The sequence below is a fragment of the Sorex araneus genome, chromosome 7, assembly GCF_027595985.1.
Source record: "Sorex araneus isolate mSorAra2 chromosome 7, mSorAra2.pri, whole genome shotgun sequence".
Lineage (NCBI taxonomy): Eukaryota > Metazoa > Chordata > Mammalia > Eulipotyphla > Soricidae > Sorex > Sorex araneus.
This window is the reverse complement of record NC_073308.1, coordinates 58,176,526-58,198,238: the sequence shown is the minus strand read 5'-3', so window position 1 is coordinate 58,198,238 and position 21,713 is coordinate 58,176,526. Positions and strand designations below refer to the sequence as shown.

At 40.3% G+C, this 21,713-nt stretch overlaps 1 protein-coding gene across 1 annotated transcript in view; it reads right to left on the bottom strand.

Annotated features, from left to right (window-relative positions):
- Nucleotides 1-3,171: 3,171 nt before the first annotated feature.
- DCHS2 (dachsous cadherin-related 2) overlaps nucleotides 3,172-21,713 on the bottom strand; it is a 275,427-nt gene continuing 256,885 nt past the window's right edge. Inside the window, exons 17-20 of the mRNA XM_055144802.1 lie at nucleotides 14,010-14,140; nucleotides 10,040-10,326; nucleotides 9,095-9,227; nucleotides 3,172-8,057 (exon numbers count right to left, since the gene is read on the bottom strand). Of these exons, the coding sequence (XP_055000777.1) occupies nucleotides 5,407-8,057; nucleotides 9,095-9,227; nucleotides 10,040-10,326; nucleotides 14,010-14,140 (3,202 nt within the window). The 3' untranslated portion in view covers nucleotides 3,172-5,406. The remainder of the gene's footprint in view (nucleotides 8,058-9,094; nucleotides 9,228-10,039; nucleotides 10,327-14,009; nucleotides 14,141-21,713) is intronic.

Below are 21,713 nucleotides of genomic sequence, written 5' to 3'. Positions count from 1 at the left end.
TTATTATCTTTATTTTTCAGTTCCAGTTCTTTTTATTTCATTCCTCCACCTCTCCTGGTGGACCTACTAAGCTACTAAGCTACTAAGCCATCTCCAAGGTCTCTTCATTTCATTTTAACATTTACTCTTTAATCCAACTGGAGTTAATTTTCTTTTTCTTTTTGGGTCACACTCAGTGATGAACAGAGGTTACTCCTGGCTCATGCAATCAGGAATTACTCCTGGTGGTGCTCAGGGGACCATATGGGATGCTGGGAATCAAACCCAGGTTGGCTACATGCAAGGCAAAGCCCTATCTGCTGTGCTATCACTCCAGCCCCGAGAGTTAATTTTTTTGTATTATAGAAGTAAAAACTTATCTACATGGTCCCCTTATTTGACAACATGCAATTATTAAATAGTCTGTACTTGCTTATAATATAACTTTCATACACACTAAGTATATGCGCAGACAGATGCTCTCATAAGTTTCTCATATTTCTTTTACTTTAAATTTTCAATAATTTTTGATGGAAACATTCTAGGCATACTACTAGGCATTCTACTGGACTGTATTCTCATCTAAAATTGATAGAACTTCACTCTGTTACCCAGAGGGCAGTCATGGTGTATTACAAGATCTGAAATCAAATTGAACCAATGTGCTTGCTCATGTAATGTTGCTGTCACAAGCAACATGCTTTTGAATGTCATATATAACTTGTTTCATTATGTCTCAAACTCACACAACAAGTATGTATATTGTGAGGGGAAAAAAGTAAAATAAACCCAGCTCAATTATGGAAGAAATTGCTAGCCATTTGACTTTTATCTAAGATATCCTATGATCTTTTGATAGGATGTTTGCATATACTTTATTTCTGCCCTAAATTGAATAAAATCACAGAACTCAGTTTGTCTAATGGGTTCAAGGCCTTTGTATTGCATTCTCCCATTATAGGATCCTTTGCACCCATTCACACATGCACTTATTGGTTCTAAGACACATCTGTATTTCATAACACAATTGGAGACCAGTCCTTTGCCCTGAAGGTTTACTATCTAACAACAAAACTCATGTATTTTGTTTTCAAACCAAAATATTACATTTTCACTCAAGAGATGTGCTTATGCATCTGCTATTTATTTGGTATGCTTTCCCCCTCTCTATTACTCACTTCACAGTTTTGGCTTAGCAGATATATTGGGTGAACTAAGGAAAATTGTGTAGACCAAAACAGTAGGAAGTGTTAATTTTCACCAAATAGCCAAGTGCTAAGTTTATAAAAGAAAGGTATTATTTGATACTCTAGTTATTTTGAACTGAATCTTTCTAAAGTTGCAATGCTTCTATTTCTTAAAAAAATCATTTTTCATAAAAATTGAATAAGAAGACATCTATTTTTGTAAAGTTATCAAGAAAAATTCACTAAATTTCAAATAAAATTGATATTTGAGAATAAACTATAAGCTTTGCCTATGTTATACTAAGGTCTAATATATATGTTTATATATATATACATAACATAGTATTTTAATATAACACTAAAACTCTTGAGCAAGTCCCAATTCTTAAAAATATGAGCCTCCAGAAATAAACACTAAGTACTAACATTCCATATTCTGACTCAACTAACTTCTGAACGTCAATTACTTGGTATATATGTAAAGTCACTCAAAATCTGAGCACTCAAAATGACAGTCACATGGAGAGGAAGTAAAGTGAGATAATCATTCCAATATATTCTGCACTCAGGGATCACTCCTGGTTTTGCTTGGGGGACCATGTGATGCTGCAGATGAAACCCAGGTTGGCCGCATGCAAAGCATCGTACCTGTAATACTATCTCTGCAGCCCTCCAATATGTTATTCTGCTATTCACAAACAACCCTCCTCCCCCTGCCCACCACCATCATCAAATTAATGTTCTTATGGCCAAAAGTATTCTAGTTCTTTGTCTTCTAGTTGTAGTTGCTCAACTTGATAAATCTAAATTTGGGGATGGTGCAAGAAGAGACTTGAAAGAAACAGAGAGGAGATAGAGATTCCTCAATAGGATTAGGCCCAGAAGAAAGACTTGGCAAAATCTTTCTACCAAAAAAAATAATTTAAAGGACTTATGCAAGTCCTTATTTGTTGCCTCCTTGTGTTTCTATGCCTGTGTCCTCAACATTTTCTTCCCACAGTTAATTTTCTCCCATCTTTTGTTCCTTCAATCTCCCCTGCCCCCCCACTCCTGCCCGATTCTCTCCATCTCTATAATGGGTGAAATCTTCCTACATGACACATAGTAGAATGCTCCCAGTCTGTGTCATAAGCTAAGGAAAGTTTCTGCAAGCTCCCCAAATCTGGTATTCATTTCATACAAAATAATCTTCCAATCCAACTCTCCTCATTATACCCAAACAGATGCCTCTCTACTTTGCACTCAACTAAACCCTGCCATGAAAACAAAACCAATGAGCAGAGACTAACTGTGTTCACTTTATATGCTTCATTGCTTTGAAACAATCTTTTTTAGCTGCATCTTGCTTCCCCCAGCTTTCCCCCCTTCCATTTAAAAAGAGCGTAAATAAGAGTATATGTAAAATAGCAAAACTAAAGTAACTAAACAAATGTTTGGAAAGGAATAATTTTAAATTAAAAATTTTCATCACTCTAACTTCTAGATAACACGAAAAAGGATGGCTGTGAAAGTGAGAGTGAAGGTGCTAGGGAGCATAGTTCTTCTCTCAACTGGACATTTGAGAATTATTTAGAACTACAGTCTAAATATATATCCATGTAGGCAGCCAGTAGTTTATGGGGCATTTCAATATTTTAAAAGCACAGTTAAATGATCAAATCCCTAAAGATAGAGAATTTTTTCCTTTCTTTGCCCAGGAATCTGTTTTGGAAGCCAATTCAATGATTACTACTAGGACATGGAATTTTGATATCCATTTGGTACTGATTTACACCAGTATTTTTAAGGCTGCCAACAAGAAAGTCCAGAATTTCAGGCAGCCAAAATTCCACAAGAGACAACTGTCTTTTATTTTATAGCTTATGAATTTGGGGCTTAATATGATTTTCCACTAACAAGTTCTGTACCCCCTCCAGAGTGCTAAAGCCGGTGTGTAGATCAGCAGAGTAACACAGAACATATGAGGCAAGTTAATATTAAACTTGAAGGAAAACTATACAAATTATATTGTTTACTTAGGAAGAAAGCACTCTAGTTGAAAGGGCTGACATATGATTTATTACAAACACTTAACCAGCATGTTCACATTTTAACTCTCAACCCCACTTGTTTGGTGGTGGTGTGACACTGAACACAGTATTAATAAAGTAACCAATTAAAATACATTATATGTTGGTAGAGAATAGCTCTAAATGCTTCTTGTCTTCTATTTTTTTTGTTGTCGTTGAATGTCTAAAGTAAAACAATGCAGCATCATGTCCAAGATGAATAAAAAGTCACAGGCGAATAACTTAGGGAAGAGCTAGATGGATAACTCTTTTCAAGCACCAGTAAATGAAGAACCTGTTTAATTAAAAACAAAAATGTCCGTAGTTCCTAGAAATAATCCTGTTGCAAAACAAAACATCCATACATAATTAAGAAGAAGATCAGTATAGAATTTCTTCATATGTTCAAAGTAGTCTTTTGAAGGAAGTCAAAGACAGAATAAATACTGGAACAATGAAATGTTTCATGTTTTTTAAAAAAAACCATGAAATCTTCTTCCAGGGTCCGTGAAGCCAAAGAGGGACATATATCCATTCTATTATATTGCAGTATTCCATGCCTGTACGACTAACCCTAATTCAGCACCTTCATACTGCTACCACTTATAATGGGCTTTAGACACTTGTTTTCAGTTTGAGTCAGCAAAGACACAGAACTGATCGAATCAGCACAGGAATAACTTATCTACAAAATGAGATATCACACACATAATGCTGCAATATTTTTCAGTAATGAGCAGTCAGTTGTCTCACATAATTTTACGAATGACAACTTTTGTTTTTTTTTTAAGAAACTATTTCTAGAGCAGATGCCCATACTTACTACCAAGAAAACCAAACCAGATGCCTTCTAGACTTGACATTAAAGTCTAAACTCTTCAAATCTGGCCATATTGCCTACCACGGATGACTTCTGAACCATCAGCAGCAGCCGTATGCACTGATAAAATCATCTGCTTTCCTAGAGTCTTGGGTGGGGTCTCAAGCTCATGGAAGAGAAAAATACAGTATTATATGTGAGCACCACACACCACTGTATTTCCCAAGTCGTAGCTGTAAAAGAATGATTTGAACCATACTGCTCAACTGCTCCATCTAATGACAGTTAGAGCTAAAAACGAGCACGAACAAATGGAAGACTTCTAAATCAATTCTTACTTAACATTTAGAGTAGAAAAATTATATAAAAATTTTTTATCTAAAAATATAGTACTAAATACTCTATGAATTATTAGCCTATAACATAATTTTATCTACACAAACTTTTAAAACTGACATTGATCAAATGAATTTTTTCAAAGTTGCTACTCTTAAAGAAAATAAAAGGAAGAAGTATCTCTAAATTAATCTTCCAAGTTTAATGTTTGTACCCAGAAACATTGTTCTTACTAGACAGAACATTGGAAAATTATTATTCTGTTTGTAGAGAGGACTAAGGTAACATATATGTGGTGGCAATCATCAACCATATACTTATTGCTTTGATCAATCTTGGTCTTCTCTCAAGAACCTGTATTTCTTGTTAATCTCATCTGAATAATTTTCTTATTTGGCACAGAGTTATGACAACTCTCATTAAATTTCCAAAAGGCACTACACTAAAATTCAAATTATGACCCAGATCCATGAGGATAGGGTATGGGGGAAGTGAGAAACTCATCTCTAAATACATCAGATTGCCAGAAGATTACTCCATTTAATAAAACTCAAAATTATCTCTCCAAATTTCCCTTCCTGTGCCTTTTCTATCCTACACACCGCCCTTAATCTTTTACTCATTTTAGACAGAGCAGTGCAATCAGCAGTGATGTGACCAGAGAATATTACACTGTATTTCAATTTATTTTCATATACACGATTGGGAGTCAGTCACTGTGTCACTTGGAAACTTAACCACACAGAAAGGTAGGTGCGATTATAGGTAGGTGCAATCTGATTATACATCAGATTTTACGCTATTTAATATATACAAACTTGAATCCTGAGCGCAAAAACAGAAAGGTCGAAAAGACAGGGTAACTTCTCATTAAGGCTGGAAGGAACTGGAGAAACGTCGTACTGTAAAGAAGTCTGAAATCCTAAGCTGCATCACTGGCTCGTCGAGAAAATGGACTCAGTCACCCGCAGCTTAAGAACGCTTCATTCAGTCATGCAGGACCAACGGTGAGCTGGTGCATGACCATGCTATCGTATTATATCTGAACGTCATCTTCTGCTTTAAGGTCACAAAACGGACCTCTGCGCTGCGTTCGGACAGCTGAGTGTTCTGACAGCAGAGCCGTCGGGGCAGGGGTCTGGGCGGTGAGCAGGGAAAGAGATGGAGAAAAGCTGGGTGTCATGGCTTCTGGCAGAAAATTGAGCCGGTAGAGGATGGGGGAGTGTGGGGTTTGCGGGCGGACTTGGCCCCGGCTGACGCCTGGCATTCTGGGAGGAACAGCTTTAAGCCCAGGCTGGGCTACTGCAGTTATCAAAGGTGGAGGGAAAACAAAAGATTTTTTCTCCAGTGGAAGGCCAGACATACATAAATGCTCATCCTTGAGTTTGGCGAGGTCGTTAAACACTGGGGCAAGTGGCTGGAACTTGGGCTCCCAACTCAGCAGATAATCCCACTGAAGATTCCTGATGCTGGGAGAGCAGTTCCTGATGCTGGGAGCCGCAGTGCTCCGAGTCGGAATCTCTATGCATTTGGCCTCCTGCTCCCCAGAAACGCACACAGCTTCTTTCAGAACGTCAGCCAGGAAGCTTTCTCTCGCCTCTCTCTTCCTCGGTGTCTGCAGTAACCCAACGTTCTGAACATTGGTTGTTCCGCAGCCCTCTCCGCCCTCTCCCTCCTCAAATGCCTGGCTGCTGCTGACCCTTTCTGCCGTAGCGACCACATCTGTTTCTCCTGACAAGCAGGAGAGCTGGTCTGAATCCCTTGGGATCCCTGAATCGGGCACCCTGGACTCCCGATCACTCAGTGCCGAGCCCGAGTCCTTTCTATAAGGGTGCTCGTTTATCCGCTGGATTTCCTTGTCTTCTGCAGTTTCTCCTTCCACAGAACAGTGTCCACTGGAGTTCGAGTGCCTATACAGATGCTCGATGTCCTTCTCCATCAGACTCAATAAACTCAACCACTCAGGAGGGGAGTTGACAGGCACGGGCTCATTTCTGCCATCTGTCCCTTTTGGGAAGCTCTCGTGCAGGCTGGAATCCCCAGGCAATCTCAGACTGCTGCCTAAGGAGGAGGACGAGGAGGACTTCTCCTTCTCACACTGGCTGCTGGCATCTTTCTGTCTATGTCTTAAAGCTAGTACAATCAAAATGAAGAAAAGGGACAAAAACACCAAAAAGGAGACAGTTAGACTGATGGAAAAGCTGCTGATAGATATTGCTGAATATTTTCCCTCTGGGACGAAAGACACATTCACAAAAACAGTACAAGATGTAAACTTGGAGTCTGCTTTGGGGCTGTGGGCGATGATTTTCATTTCAATGGTGTCTCCTTGGCTAACGTGACTTTTGAGCAGGGGAAACGGTCTTGCCAAATAAATGCTCCCACTAGTTTTGTTCACTGAAAAGAAAGGTGAGGATGTTTCTAGGGAATAGAGAACGATGCCATCGATGCCAGCGTCTGCATCCGAGGCTTCTACTCTGCCAATCAACTGTCTTCCCTGGTTCTTTTCGGGCAGGTTGAAAAAATACGAATCTTGTGTGAAAATGGGTTCAAATTCATCAATCCCTTCAACGTCCACCCAGACCATTAAGGAGGTGGTTGCATCCCCTTTGTCCTTGGCCTGAACCGTGAGGCAGTATTCATGGGCATTTTCATAGTCAAGGACTTGTTGAGCACGAATATCCCCTGTTAGAGGGTCAATGACGAAGGGAGGGCGTTCATGAGGTAGCCCGGGAGTAAGAGAACAAGACGACAAAATAGAGTAGGTCAGTTCTCCATAGGGACCGGTATCAGAGTCGAAAGCGCTGACTGAACACAGCCTGGAAGAAACAGCTTGGTTTTCAGGAACCACACAGTTCAGTCTGGGGAACAGGAACTGAGGGGCATGGTCGTTGTCATCGAGGACACTGATCAGCACAAGTGCAAAGGACAAGTGTTTCTGCCCTCTGTTGGCAGCCTGGACCATTAACGTGAATGCTGTGGTGTCCTCATAGTCCAGAGTTTTCATCAAGTAAAGAACGCCCGTGGTTTCTTCCAAGTGAAAATGGCCCCTCTCGTTTCCAGAGACCAGGCGGTAGCTGACTTCTGCATGCGAACCCACATCAGCGTCCTCCGCTGAGACCACAGTGATAGGACTCCCGAAAGGAGTGCTCTCCCTGACATGGGCGTGATATTTCAGACTGCTGAACTTGGGTGGGTTGTCATTGACATCAACGACTTCTATGGACACAACAGCCGTGGAGGTCAGGGGAGGGCACCCCCCGTTAGAGGCCAGAAGGACCAGCTGGTGACTGGCTTTGGTTTCCCTGTCGAGACCGTACAGTAGCACCAGATAACCAACTTGCTTAGAAGGATAATAGGAATGAATGAAGCTTGTTTCCAGGAGGAACTGGTTCTCCGCGTTACCACTAAGGATGGAATATTCCACATGGGTGTTTTCATGGGCCCCATCCTGGTCAAGGGTGGAAAATGCCATCAGAGTGCCCCCGGGAGGGGTGTCTTCACTCAAGCTAAGGTTGTAGGATTCCGCTGCAAACCTGGGGGCATGATTGTTCACGTCCCGGATGACTATCTCCACTAAGGTGACGGCGCTCAGGGCAGGTTTTCCACCATCACTGGCTTCGACGAGAAATCGAACTGGTGACTGTCTATCCAGCAGCAAGGTAGGATTCATAGCAACTATTGTGCCTGAAAAACAAGGCATAGCATTTCAAAGTTGTGAAAAATGGAAGTTTTCACAATCTATTTAGTTAGCAAATATTTCATGACTATGTAGTAATTATTTAGCTATTTAGTTACTATTATGTAACTCTGCTATTTAAGTTACATCCAATAGTAAATCCACACAGAAAATTTAAATTAATTTATTTATAACATAATATATTCTGTAATACATGTACATCTGTTATTTGTAACACTTATCAAGAAATATTTCTGACATTCACTGCACTGTATGAATATGACTTTGTCACAGATTTCTCAATTTTGTTACTTTCATATATCAAGTGTGTTTAGTCCTCTGATAAGAATTGTCTGATAAGGATTAAAGGACGATTAGAAAGCATGAAGCATCAGAGCAGGACAATGGTTGCTAATTAGTGGTGGTGCTTGAATAATCTTTCGTTTTTCACACTACTACTGAACCTTTTGTTGGAAGGAGAGAAGTAATATCAAATCCTGAATACTCAATTAATTTCATCAATGTGACCTTGATTTTTTTTTAATTGAACCACAGTGAGATATACAGTTACACAGTTGTTCATGATTGGGTTTCAGTCATACAATTTTCCAATACCTGTCCGTCACCAGTATACATTTCCTACTACCAATACCGCCCCCGTCCCCCTTTGACTTTAATTCTTGTTGCTACCTGGGGTCATTACCTGCACTGTGATCTTCTGGAAAGATGAACAGACTCTTCTGGATTGAGTCTCTGAATTCATCAATCCAGAAAAGAGAGGGAGATGGATTCATCAATCCAGAAAAGGGAAGGAGATGGTATCTGTAAATTTCCGAGCCTTTCCAACTTTTAATCAATCCCTTTCACTTTCTCAAAATCAAGACATTGGAGAAAAGAAATAAAACAGGATTTGATATGAAGAGAATTAAGAGGTGGTGCTTATAGTACTAGGGCGTGGGGCCCAGGGGCATTTGGAAAAAAATATTGCAGGTTTCAATCCTGCAACATCAATCCATGGATACCAATGGAACTTTAAATAACTCACCATTCATAGGATCAATCGTGAATTCCTTGGAAGAGGAAAGGATTCTGTAAGAAATGTCTTCAGCGCTTTCTATGTCTGTGGCAGCCACGGTCAGTACTGAGTACCCCAGAGGCACGATTTCAGGAACAAAGGCCTGAGGGAAACAAGATAAATGGACACTGTGCTTGAAGTCTGTCCGCATTTTCATGAACAGGGCAGAATGTGGGAGCATTTTATTCATTTTGCTCATTGAAAATGTATGCACATTATATTAGGCAGATTAAAGAGTGGGCATATTAACTTTTCCCAGAAGCTGGTTCATATTAATTTTATAGTAACATATCCACTAATATAGGACCGCACCACATGATGCCTTCACAGAAGATCACTACTCAAGTTAGCTCCCCTCTTTAAATTTCACACTTGCTACGTTGAAGAGTCCTAGAGCCCATTTCCAAGTCCTTGATTGAGTAGAATCATTGGTCTTGCTGCTATAAATAGAACTAAGCTTTGAAAATAAAAATTTCCACATGACAGCTTTGTACAGGAGCTGCTTCGACAAAATGTTAATCAATTGATTCCAAAAGTATGCCCTGGTAAGAAGTTTTCCCAAATTAATGACAGATAATGCCAATTTGTTATCATCTTCTCTGTGACTTTGCAAATATTAGACAAATGTCAACTGTTATGAATAACTGGACTATTTTGCTACACTAGAAAACTTATGGCATGCTTTTATCTCAGGACATATGATACATACTGAAGAATTGAAACAGAACTCAATCCCATATGTACTAGTATCTGCAAAACGACACTCAATAAATACAAAATCCTCTGCATCACATTAGGCTCTGCAAACAGTGAATATTGTGTGTCTAAGAGAGTTTCTCAACAATGGGAGGTTTACATAATTCCGTATTCTTTTTTTGTTTAGCTATGGTTCCACTGTTTCTTTATGCTCATTACCTGGTAAGCATCTTGAGAAAATACAGGTGGATTATCATTGACGTCCAACACATGAATGACAAGTGTACCCTCTGTGTAGTACACGGAATCAGAGACCTGGATGAGCAGCTCATATTCAGTGGTTTCTTCAAAATCCAAAGTTTTCACTAGTATCACCACTCCAGTGCTCTGATCAATAGCAAACTTGCCTCCAGGATTACTTTCCTTAGCAACACTGAAGATGAAAGCCGGGTTCAAATCCACATCATGAACCGATATCCTCGTCACAACTGCACCAAGCAAAGAATCTGAAAAGAGTCATGGCTTGTGTCAGCTTCCATTAAATTTCATCCTTAGAATACGTTTCTTGAGCAGTGTGATCCAAGCATTTTTATTTTAAGTTCAACATGTTGTTTCTTGGCATGATTTCTCATACAATGGTTGTTATAAACTGAACAAAAACTCCGAAGAATTTATGAGCCCAATAAAAGTGAAAATATACCACTGAGTAGGGAATTGAAGAAGTAAGGTACTTTCAACATTTCTATAACATTTTTCATCATATCCTTACAACATAATCCCAGGACCAAAACATTTCAAGTCACTTATTTATGCTATATAGTTTCCATATCAAAACCTCATAATCATGGTGAATATGGATAGAAAGGCAATCCAAAACATTTGCAAAATGCCTATACAGTTTCGAATAATTGGTGGTAGTTCTTCTTTTTAAGTCAAATTCAGTAAGATTTTACTTAGAGAAACAAAGATTAAGGAAAGCTCCCAGATTACAGGAGGGGTCTCCCATAGTAGGATTCCAATAGGTGGTATTTGAAAAGAACTATTTGGTCATGACATTAGAAATACTTAGGTGTGAAATGAGTCAGAAAGAGAGGGACAGACATAGAAGGACTGTACTCATTTGTGGAGTGTAGGGTAGCATCACATGAGGCTGACACCCAAGGACAGTAGATATAAGGGCCGGGGGGATTGCCTCATAGATGAAAGACTGCTTCATGAGCGGAGGGAAGAAGGCAGATGGAATAGAGAAGGGATGACTAAGAAAATGATGGCTCGAGGAACCAGCAGGGATGGCAGATGCATGATGAAAGTAGATAATGGACCAAACATGATGACCTCTCAGTGTCTGTGTTGCAAGCTATGATGCCCAAAAGTAGAGAGAGAATATGGGGAATATTGTCTGCCTTAGAGGCAGGGGGAGGGTGGGAAAGGGGGATATACCCGGGATATTGGTGGTGGGGAATGTACACTGGTGAAGGGATAGGTGTTTGATCATTGTGAGATTGTAACCCAAACATGAAAGCTTGTAACTATCTTACGGTGATTCAATAAAATTTAAAAAATAAAAAAAGAAATACTTAGGTCAAAATTATCAAGACAAAATAGTAGTGATTTAAAAAAATCAAATCTCTAACATAATTCAAGCCCTCATCACAAAAAATATGTGAAACATAAAATTCTTCAGACACTGTATGTGTCCTCTAGTTAACCTGCTCTGCAAAGAGCTTTGCTTTTATGCTCACAGGTACAGTGCAAAGAGAAAGAAAAGACCCACTGATTCATAATAGCCCCATGGTAAATGAAGCTCATAACTTCCATAACACAATCTTGGTCACTCAAGGTGCACCAAATTCCTTATTATACAAATTGGTATAATTGCACCATACCCTACCTAGTTCAGTATGCTTTGCTTTTATTCTTGTGACACATTTCTACTGGACAGAGAGCTGATTTTTATGTTCATACATAAAAAATATGTTTAAGTATCTGTTATTCTTTATGTTCATGAATAAAAATACTTTTCAAGTACTTATTTTTTTAAAGTATCTGTTGTAAAAGCAAATGAAAGTATACCAATGAGGTGAGAGCAAAGACTTTTTAATGTGTAGACTACTTCAGCATCATTAAAAATTTGTAGCTATCTCTGACTATGGAAATTTCTGGAAACTCTTCCTATGTGGGGAGTGTGGGCCTAACTGTTTAAAAGATAGTGAATGTAGTAAAATGTAGGCGAACATTAAGAAGAAATTTTGTATGAAGAGAAAAAGCAAGAGACAAGTGCTTTAGCACCAAATAGCTCCATTTAAATTTCACCTCTTTTTAAAAATTTCATGTTTTGCCATAATTATGAAAAAAATTATGAAGAACTTTTTGATCCACATCCAGCACTCTGTAATTGCAACTTTAAAGCATTGGGTAGGTATTACCATGGGTATCACCAATTGTTGACAACATTAGGATGAGAGGATATGGAGTGAACATAGGTCCCAGGACCCAAAGAATGAATATTAATCACAATATGCTTTTAAGCCGCTCTCATTAACGCGGTAGAAAAAAAACTTTCCCAATATTAAATATTTTAGAGTAGAAGAATACAGCCACTTGGTTTGTTCAATAGCCAATTTCTTTCACTTATGACTTATCAGCAAAATCTGACAAAGTTATCAGTCAAAAAACAACAGACTTTTCAAGAGCCTAAGGAAATTATCACCTGGAATCTTGATTAAGAATTGCTATATTGGGGGGCTGGAGCAATAGCACAGCGGGTAAGGTGTTTGCCTTGCATGAGGCAGACCCAGGTTCAATTCCCAGCATCCCATATGGTCCCCCGAGCACCGCCAGGAGTAATTCCTGAGTGCATGAGCCAGGAGTAACCCCTGTGCATCGCTGGGTGTGACCCAAAAAGCTAAAAAAAAAAATTGCTGTATTGGGAACAAAGTCTGCAAAAAAGAAATGCCACTCTCTAACAAAGAGGACTAGAAGATTATTAAGTGATTCTTTACTAAGATTTGGGTTGTTGAAATGATAAAATTATACCAATTTATATAATAAGTAATTTGCCAATCATAAGCATATATCCATCTTGATAAACTTGATATATAAATTAGCAATATATATGTATTAGTGATAGGAAGGAACCTGGGGACACTGGTGCTGGGAAATATATACTGGTGGAGGGACGGGTGTTGGAATACTGTATGACTGAAATGTAATCATGAACAGCTTTGTAAGGGTCTATCTCACAGTGATTCAATTAAAAAGTAAAAAAAAAAAAGGGCACTCATCAGCAGGAAGTCAATTCCACCTGTTTCCAACCACATTTCTTTGCGGCGGGGGCGGGGAATGTTCCAACTTTCTGCGGTAAAAAAGTGTTTTGTGTTTGCTGTGATGATCAATGCCAAAGCTACTCTGAGATGAAATGTTTTCATTTATTTTTTCCCTATGGTTTATTGATATAAAATCACTATTAATATAAACATTATAATTGATATAAAATGTCATTCTCTTTTAACAGAAACTTTCTATTAATAGAAAATTGTTTAATTCCAACTCAACAAAATATAAAATAAACCATCATGGCATTGTTTTGTGTTACAATTACGCAAGATAAGACTTCATTATATATATATTATATATATGTATGTGTATATATACTTATATATGTGTGTATACATATATATTGTATATGTATACACCTCCCACCTCCCACCCCCCTGCCTGCCTCTATGACGGGTGCTTTTCTTCATCTCCTCCTCCTTCTCCTCCTTCTCCTCCTCCTCCTCCTCCCCTCCTCCCCCTCCCCCTCCTTCTCCTCTTCCTCGTCCTCCTCCACCTCTTTTTCCTCCTTCTCCTCCTCCTCCTCCTCCCCCCTCCTTCTCCTTCTCCTCTTCCTCCCCCCACTCTCTCTCTCCTTTTGGGCATTGTGGTTCGCAATATTGATATTGGGAGGTTATCAAGAATATCCCTTTACCTACTTTTAACACTCATAATATGAGTGCTTTAATGTTTAGTTTCTTTACACTATTTTACCTTTTAGGCATCTGCTCCAAAAAGTGAAGAATAAAAATTCTCTGTTGTTGCATGGCTATTGAGCTTTAGCACTCACATTTAAAACAGAGCCTGGCTGAAAAAATAGGAGAAGGTATTGTTCAAGTTAATCAGAACCACTCTTCCAAATCACCACACTTACTTTCTGCAATTTCCATTGCTTCCACGGGGAGTAAAGTGGGGGCATTGTCATTTATGTCAGTCACCTGGATCTTGATCACACTTGTGCCAGAAAGCCTGGGCATCCCTTTATCTGTGGCTTGCACAACCAAACTGGTTTGGGAAAGAATCAAGGAATGTTATCTTTCATTCAGAGAATAAAAATAAAACAAATATTAAATAACCAGTTAAAAAATTCAGAAAATGAGCTGAATTAGCTATTTTTATTTCTCCTCTAGACATTTTCTAAATGGCATTATTTAAAATTTATTTCATAATGAGGTAACCTGACATAACTTATTCTTTTTTTAATAATGTAGGAGTACTGCTATTTATTCAGCCATTGATTAAGCTGATTGAATTGGGCATGAACTCCACATTACTTTTTTTTTAAATTCTATTCTGCATGCATAACTTATTTTTGACATAGAGAATCAAATCCAGCAATCCACCAGGGTGATGAGGTGTTTATATCAAAACACGTAGACCGTTTCTGAAAGACAGGGTGTAAAATGCCGACTTTCCTACTAAGGATACAAACACTAAAACCTGCTTTAAAAACACAAACACAAAACACATTCTTGGATAAATAGATTTGCTTCACTCCGCCAGTGACAAATTTCCATTTTATGATACCAACAAATGATATTATCACTAAGAGTGCTTTGTTTTCTTTTTTTAATGCCAAATGAAAATCAATCAAAATTGTAGAATATAGAGAGAAAACATGGCATAGCTTATAGATGTGTAACAGATGTCTGATTCACTAGGATGGTAATGGTAAGAGTCCACCATCTGAAAAAATTTAGGAAATGATGTAATTTGCCTTTTATGATACAACTAGTTTCTTTAGTAACTTAGTTAAAATCTAAATTAGTGCCTCGACCACCCCATTTCTCTTATCACTTCCCTAACATGCAAATAATGGTGAGCTCCAGAATACCAATCACTTAGATTGGTGTTCCAGTCCAGTTACTTCTACCTTCCATATCTCAGGGCTGGAGAAACAAAACTGGATTCGAGGCACTTGTGTTGGGGTTCAAAGCACTTGCATTGGAGTTCAAGGCACTGGTGTTGGGGCTCAAGGCACTTGCATTTTTGAATCACACCCGGCAATGCTCAGGGGTTATTCCTGGCTCTGCACTCAGGAATTACTCCTGGCAGTGCTCGGGGGACCATATGGGATGCTGGGAATTGAACCCGGGTCGGCCGCGTGCAAGGCAAATGCCCTACCCACTGTTCTACCGCTCCAGCCCCAAGGCACTTGCATTGGGGTTCAAGGCACTTGTATTGGAGTTCAAGGCAACTTGTGTTGGGGTTCAAGGCACTTGCTTTGTGTGCAGTCCTGGTTCAATCTCCCTGACCCCATTCTCAAGCTTAGAGCTGGGACTAGACACCCTCAAACCGCTGTGTGAGGAGGCAGTGAGTTCTCAGAGCCCCCGAGAGGCCAATCAGCTACCCTGCTCTGACGGGGGCTCAAGTGTTTCTTGGAAGGTGGGACTTTCAGTCTGAAATACCAGGTCAGTTCCCCGGCCTTCCAGTGCGAAATCCAAAAAAGCCTCAAGCAGAGCAGGACTTGCTGGTATGTGTCGTCCCATCTCTCATATTTTCATCTGAGAAGCTGTCTCTGAATTTTCCCTTCACTGTTCAGAATCCCCTCCTTCAAGTCTCCTCTGCTTCCTCCTCTCTGTCACATTACAGTTTGGGTGCCTTCCCACCACACTGACTTTGCATTAGAGTGCCATGCCTATGAGATAGCGCAGGCCTGGAGCATGTATGTGTGAGCTTCTGGGTCCTGGCTTGGCTTCAGCTCCTTGTCCCTTCACACTCCTGATCTTTCAACAACCTCCAGGAAATTTTTACTGACCTCTCTTCTCTTCCTGTGCACATCACACTCCAAGTCAGAACTTATTCAGGCTCATTGCTTCCTCACCTCTCCACACTTTGGACACACACTCATAAAATGAGTTGTCAATGGTATGGCAACCTATAGTCAAAGTGTCAGCTTGCTCGTACCACTACTAGAGAAATAGACTTAGGGGGCTGGAGCTATAATACAGCAGGTAGGGCATTTGCCTTGCACACATCCAACCTGGGTTCGATTCCCAGCATCCCATATGGTACCCTAAGCACGGTCAAGAGTAATTCCTGACTGCAGAGCCAGGACTAACCCCTGAGCATTACCAGGTTATATATCACTGTATCACTGTCATCCCATTGCTCATCAATTTGCTCAACCGGGCACCAGTAACGTCTCCATTGTAAGACTTGCTGTTACTGTTTTTGGCATATCGAATATGCCACGGGTAGCCTGCCAGGCTAATAGACATAGACGTTAGCACACTTCTATTTTTTTTTCTGCTATGAGTTGACACATAAGAGAATCTTTTTTTTCTTTTTGGGTCACATCTGGCAATGCACAGGGGTTACTCTTGGCTCTGCACTCAGGAATTACTCCTGGCGGTGCTCAGGGGACCATATGGGATGCTGGGAATAGAACCCGGGTCGGCCACGTGCAAGGCAAATGCCCTACCCGCTGTGCTATCACTCCAGCCCCCACATAAGACAATCTTGTCTGTTTTATTCTGTGTAGTCTTAAGGTTCTAAATTTAAAATAAGTCTCAATTTTCACTATCTACTGTTCATAAATATGCAGGCTGCTTTCTCCCCATTCGAGTATGAGTGCAATAACTTCTTGAAGACGTTGAAGCCTAAGAATAAATCTGCATGGAAAGTTGATGTTGTGGGTCTAAGCTAAGCCAGGCATGTGTGAGGGGCAATGTCCATAGAGGAGGGAAGCGTTCAGCTGGAGGAGCTGGTGCTGAGAGGTCGGAAAGTGTTATGTGTGACACCCTATCAGCAACAGGACTGCAAACCATAGTGCAAAAACTTATTTTTTTTTTAAAAAAAGAACCTCTTGCACAGGCAGACAGGTGGGTAGGAGGCAAATGGTCGTGGCGGTGGGGCATATTGGTGGAAGAAAGTGGACACTGGAAAAGGGATGCGTCATTGTTTCGTGGTGTGCCTGAAACCCAATCATGAATAACTTATTTCATGGTGACTTCAAAAATAAGAAGAAAGTTGTGGTTTGTCTAGTCTTCCACTGTAGCCACAACCACCTTATTTTCTTAGTGTTTCTACTTGGAGGTGGTGGGGGTAGATTCTAGAAATGCTTACGTCAGGTTGGAGAAAAAAAATGGATTCTTTGCTATGGAGAGAGGTAAAACATATGTCCTTAAAATACAAGGACAAGTGTGGCATAAAGAAAACAATTTCCAAAATGGGGTGGAGCTTTAGAACAACGGGTAAGGCACCTGCCTTTCATGTGGTCAGCCAAGGTTGGATCCCCAGCACCCCACAGGGTCCCCTAAGCCTCACCAGGAGTGATCCCTGAGTGCAGAGCCTGGAGTAAGCCCTGGGCATTGTCAGGTGTAACCCCCCAGAAGACAAACAAAAAAAAAAAGAAAAAAACAGAACTTTTTGTCAAACCACAGTTTGCACACAAATGCTTCTATGAAACTGTAAGTTTTCTAGAATCTTCCTTGATGAGTTCCATGCTCCAGGCCTGTGACCCTGAGGAGTGGTAGCTGCAGGGACTTCATATTCATATGACCCACGGGGCTGAGAGAGCCCACTCTCGCTCCAAACATACTTCTGCTATCTTTCCAACTCTGGGAAAACTCTTTCCACCAGATTGTTCTTGAAAGGAGACTTTTTATCAGGCAGGATCTTAGCTGATTGCCTTAATAAATACTGAAGATATTGGCAGAGGATTTCCAAAACTCTCAACAGTATCTTAAATCTCTACCATGAATTATGTGTTCCTTCTAAAATTCTAAGAAAAAACAAAAAACATCAGCCATATAATCTAATAATCAATTTTTTTTGCAACTTTGTTCTTTTTTCTTCCTCTCCAAGAATAAGAGAAGACTCTGTGGGGTTAAGAAGGCAAAATCAGGGGCCTGATTTTGAAAATTTCTTAATTTTCAAACAGGTCCCTGGGGACAGTTTGAAAGTACCTGCCTTGCAAATGTGATGTCACAAGTTTGATACCATGTACCAATGGTGGTCTCAGCAGTTCTGCTGCTTGGGACCCCTGGTACATCAACGGTGTGTGTTGTACCCAGGTAGGTGTGAGTATTGCAATTTGAAAAAAAAAATGTGGATCCGGAGAGATAGTACAGGAGTTAGGAGCTTTCTCTGCATATGGCCAAGCTGGTTCAATCCCTAACACGACATCTGGTTCCCCTAGCACCACCAGCAGTGATCCCTGAGCACAGAGCCAAGAGTAAGACCTGAGCACTGCTGGATGTGGCCCAAAGAACCCTTCAATGATGTGTACTACCTCTCACAAGCACTGTAGCTAACTAAAGAATATTCAAGCACTGGGTTGGGTACTTGCCTTGCACACAATTGAACTAAGTTCTATCCAGCAGGTAAGGCGTTTACTTTGCACAAGGCCGACCCGGGTTCGATTCCTCCACCCCTCTGGGAGAGCCCGGCAAGCTACTGAGAGTATCCCGCCCACATGGCAGAGCCTGGCAAGCTACCGTGGCATATCCAATATGCCAAAAACAGTAATAACAAGTCTTACAATGGAGACGTTACTGGTGCCTGCTCGAGCAAATCGATGAACAACAATGGGATGGCAGTGCTACAGTGCTACAGTGCTATCCTTGGCAATCCGTATAGTCCTATGAGCCCCTGAGCCCTGCCAGAAGCGATCCTGAGTGCAGGAGTGCAGAGCCAGGAGTAAGCCCTGAGCACCACTGGGTGTGCCACCCCCTCCCCGCCCCCAAAACACCATCCAAAACATCATCCTAACTCTTGGCATAAAACAAACCACCCCATTTCTTCTCTTTGCAGCTTTCTCTACATCCTATGTTGGCTAAACTTGTCTCCCAACAAATTGTTTTCTTGCCAGTAAAACCTCTTTCCTACAGAATTCAACCATCCCGTGCTATGTTCACAAGGGTGGTCACCGGAGTGGTGTGTGAAAGAGGACCTCTGAGTTTTGGTAGAAACTACCAAATCTCAACTCCTCCTCCTCCAGAGATGTTACTGTCTTGATAACAAAAGCATTTCAAACCTGTGCTCATCTGCAAAAGGCTGGGGAGGAAATAAAAAAAAAAAACAGGGTTTGGGAAAAGCTATCAGTAGGAGGAGTGGATAGAAGTTTTAACATAGCTAGGGAAAAGCCAGCAGACTGGTAAGAGATTCCAGATAGTGGAGGAGAGGAAACCACACCACGAGTTAAAATACATCTTCAGGGGGAGAAAGGATGAGTAAGAATCAGATTTGTTCCCATGTACTAAGGACAGGTTCAGCTATAGCCACAGGTGTGGTGAGATATTGAGCTAGAACGTGCTTAAAAATTATTTTATTTTGCACATGTATTTTATTGAGATTCTGTGATTTGCAATATTGTTAATGATGGCTTCTCATGCACAAAATTCCAACACCACACCCATCACCAGTGTACCTTCTTTCTGCCGAAGACCCCAAACCCCTTCCTTCCCTCTCATGCTTGAAGATTATTGAGCATGTCAAAGGCAGAACAACTAATTTCCCTTGCCCCCAGCTCTTCATCCTGATGTACATCATTGGGAGATGCATCACAAAAGGTGACATTTGTAATTATATTTTAATGCCGCTTATGAAACATTTCTTTTTTTGTTTTGAGTTTGGGCCCTGCCCAGTGATGCTCAGGGCTCACTCCTGGCTCTGTGCTCAGGGCTCACTCCTGTTGGGCACAGGAACACATGGGGTATTAGGTATGGAAACACGGTTGACTGTTGTACCGTCCCGCAGGACTTGTCCAACGTGGGTAACCGGGAGAGGGTGCGAGAGTGAAAAGGAGACAGACGCAAGGAGAAAGAGACAGACACAAGAATGGGAGCAAGCCCCAACTTTATTTCTCCCAAGCTAGTCTTTTATAATTGATTATATGAGGAAGTGGGCAGAATGGGGGAATAGCAAAGAATGCACATGTTAAACAAAATTGGATGTGGGCCCTGGTGGCAGTTTCCCTGGGCATTGTTCTGCAACCTTTCCCAAGAAGCTGTTGTTCCTAGTTACAGGTCAGTTTGTACTGACATATTGGTGTCCAGGCATAGGTTTCTGGCCGTTCCAGGCATGGGTTTCTGGCTGTTCCCAGGCATTGGTTCCCGGTAGACTGTGTTCAGGGCAAGCACCCAATCCACTATACTTTTGCTCTGGCTGTGGTTGATGACTTTTAATTATAGTGATTGTCACATAGGTTGACCTGTGATCATACACCTGTCTATAGTGCTTGAATAGTTTTTAGCTGCAGTGCACAAATATGTGAAGAGGGGTTGGCCCCACCCTACTGTGCTTTACCTACTGCACTATCTCTCCATTATGAAACATTTCTTATGAAACATCTAGTGTTTCTTACACTCATGAAAAGAATTTTCTCTCTTGGAAGTATCTAGAAGCTTTCTAAGACAGTAACTCTTACTTGTGAAATATTTGTTGTTTGCAATCCCATAATTTGTAGTGTCTGTAAAACATTTTATAGGAAATTGTATTTATTTACTTAATCTGTAAAATATTTTTGTTAGTAAAAAATTCATCTTTTTGCTTAAATTTTGAGGCTCCAAAGCTTCAAATTGATTAATCTACAAATATAATAGTGGGTAAAGTATCTTATCAGAAAACAATTTGTTACAAACACATTCCTTTTGAATTTTTAGCAGAAGACTTTTAGTAGAAGAATACAAACACATATTTAAACCGTTGTTTCTTTTATGCAGTGTTTTCAGGAAATCATACTTTCCATGTTCTGTTAGTATCTTTCGGCCTCCCTAATCTATACTCTTGATGACTATTTTTTCAGCCTGCTCCTAAGTGGTGACAATATCCAAATTCTCATTTTACATATTCTCCCTAGGTATTTGACAAATTTTCTCAAATTAGCCCCAAACTAAAGCTTGAAAGGAGATGAATTCCTATTCTGAGCTCTAGATTATAATTTTGAATTGCCTTCAGGATAAGGTTTTGCTTGTCCTTCAAACTCAAAATGCACTCCTCCAAATCAGAATCCGAATAGATTCTTCTTTCCTATGTATAACTTCAGAAGCCATTCTATCTCCGTCCTTGTTAAACCAATAATACTATACTTACAGCTGTTGTCTACCTTAACTAATCTGCCCAGTGCTGGTTCTCTGTTCTGCACCACATCCATTCACAGATGAATTTTGAAAACAAAGATCTGAGCATACACCAATGTGCTTCCACTTTTGTCCCGCCTACAGAATAATAATTCCATTCGCTGTAATAAAAAAGCTCTTCAGAACTCGCTGTGACCTACCAGCCTCTCTTTATTACCTATAAGCAATGCTTCTTGACTGTTGTACCATGAGTTAGTTCCAAATAAAGCAGATACTTTGCATAGCCATGTTTTTCCTCATGCCTTTCTTGCAGAAATGACCTCTTTCCCCCTTTTCCCTTGTCTATGGGGAGCTAACCCTTAGCTCTGTTACTTATGACTCCCATATCTCGGAAAAGATGATTAGACATAGGAATGCTTTTGATTATTTCTCTGAATCACAATGAGCACTCAACGGAGAACAGAGTGTGAACTGAGCACTGCCCCGGGCAATAACTGCTTTTAGACCTAGAATGTTGTAAAAAAATTGAATTTTTTATTGCTTAATCTTTAGCT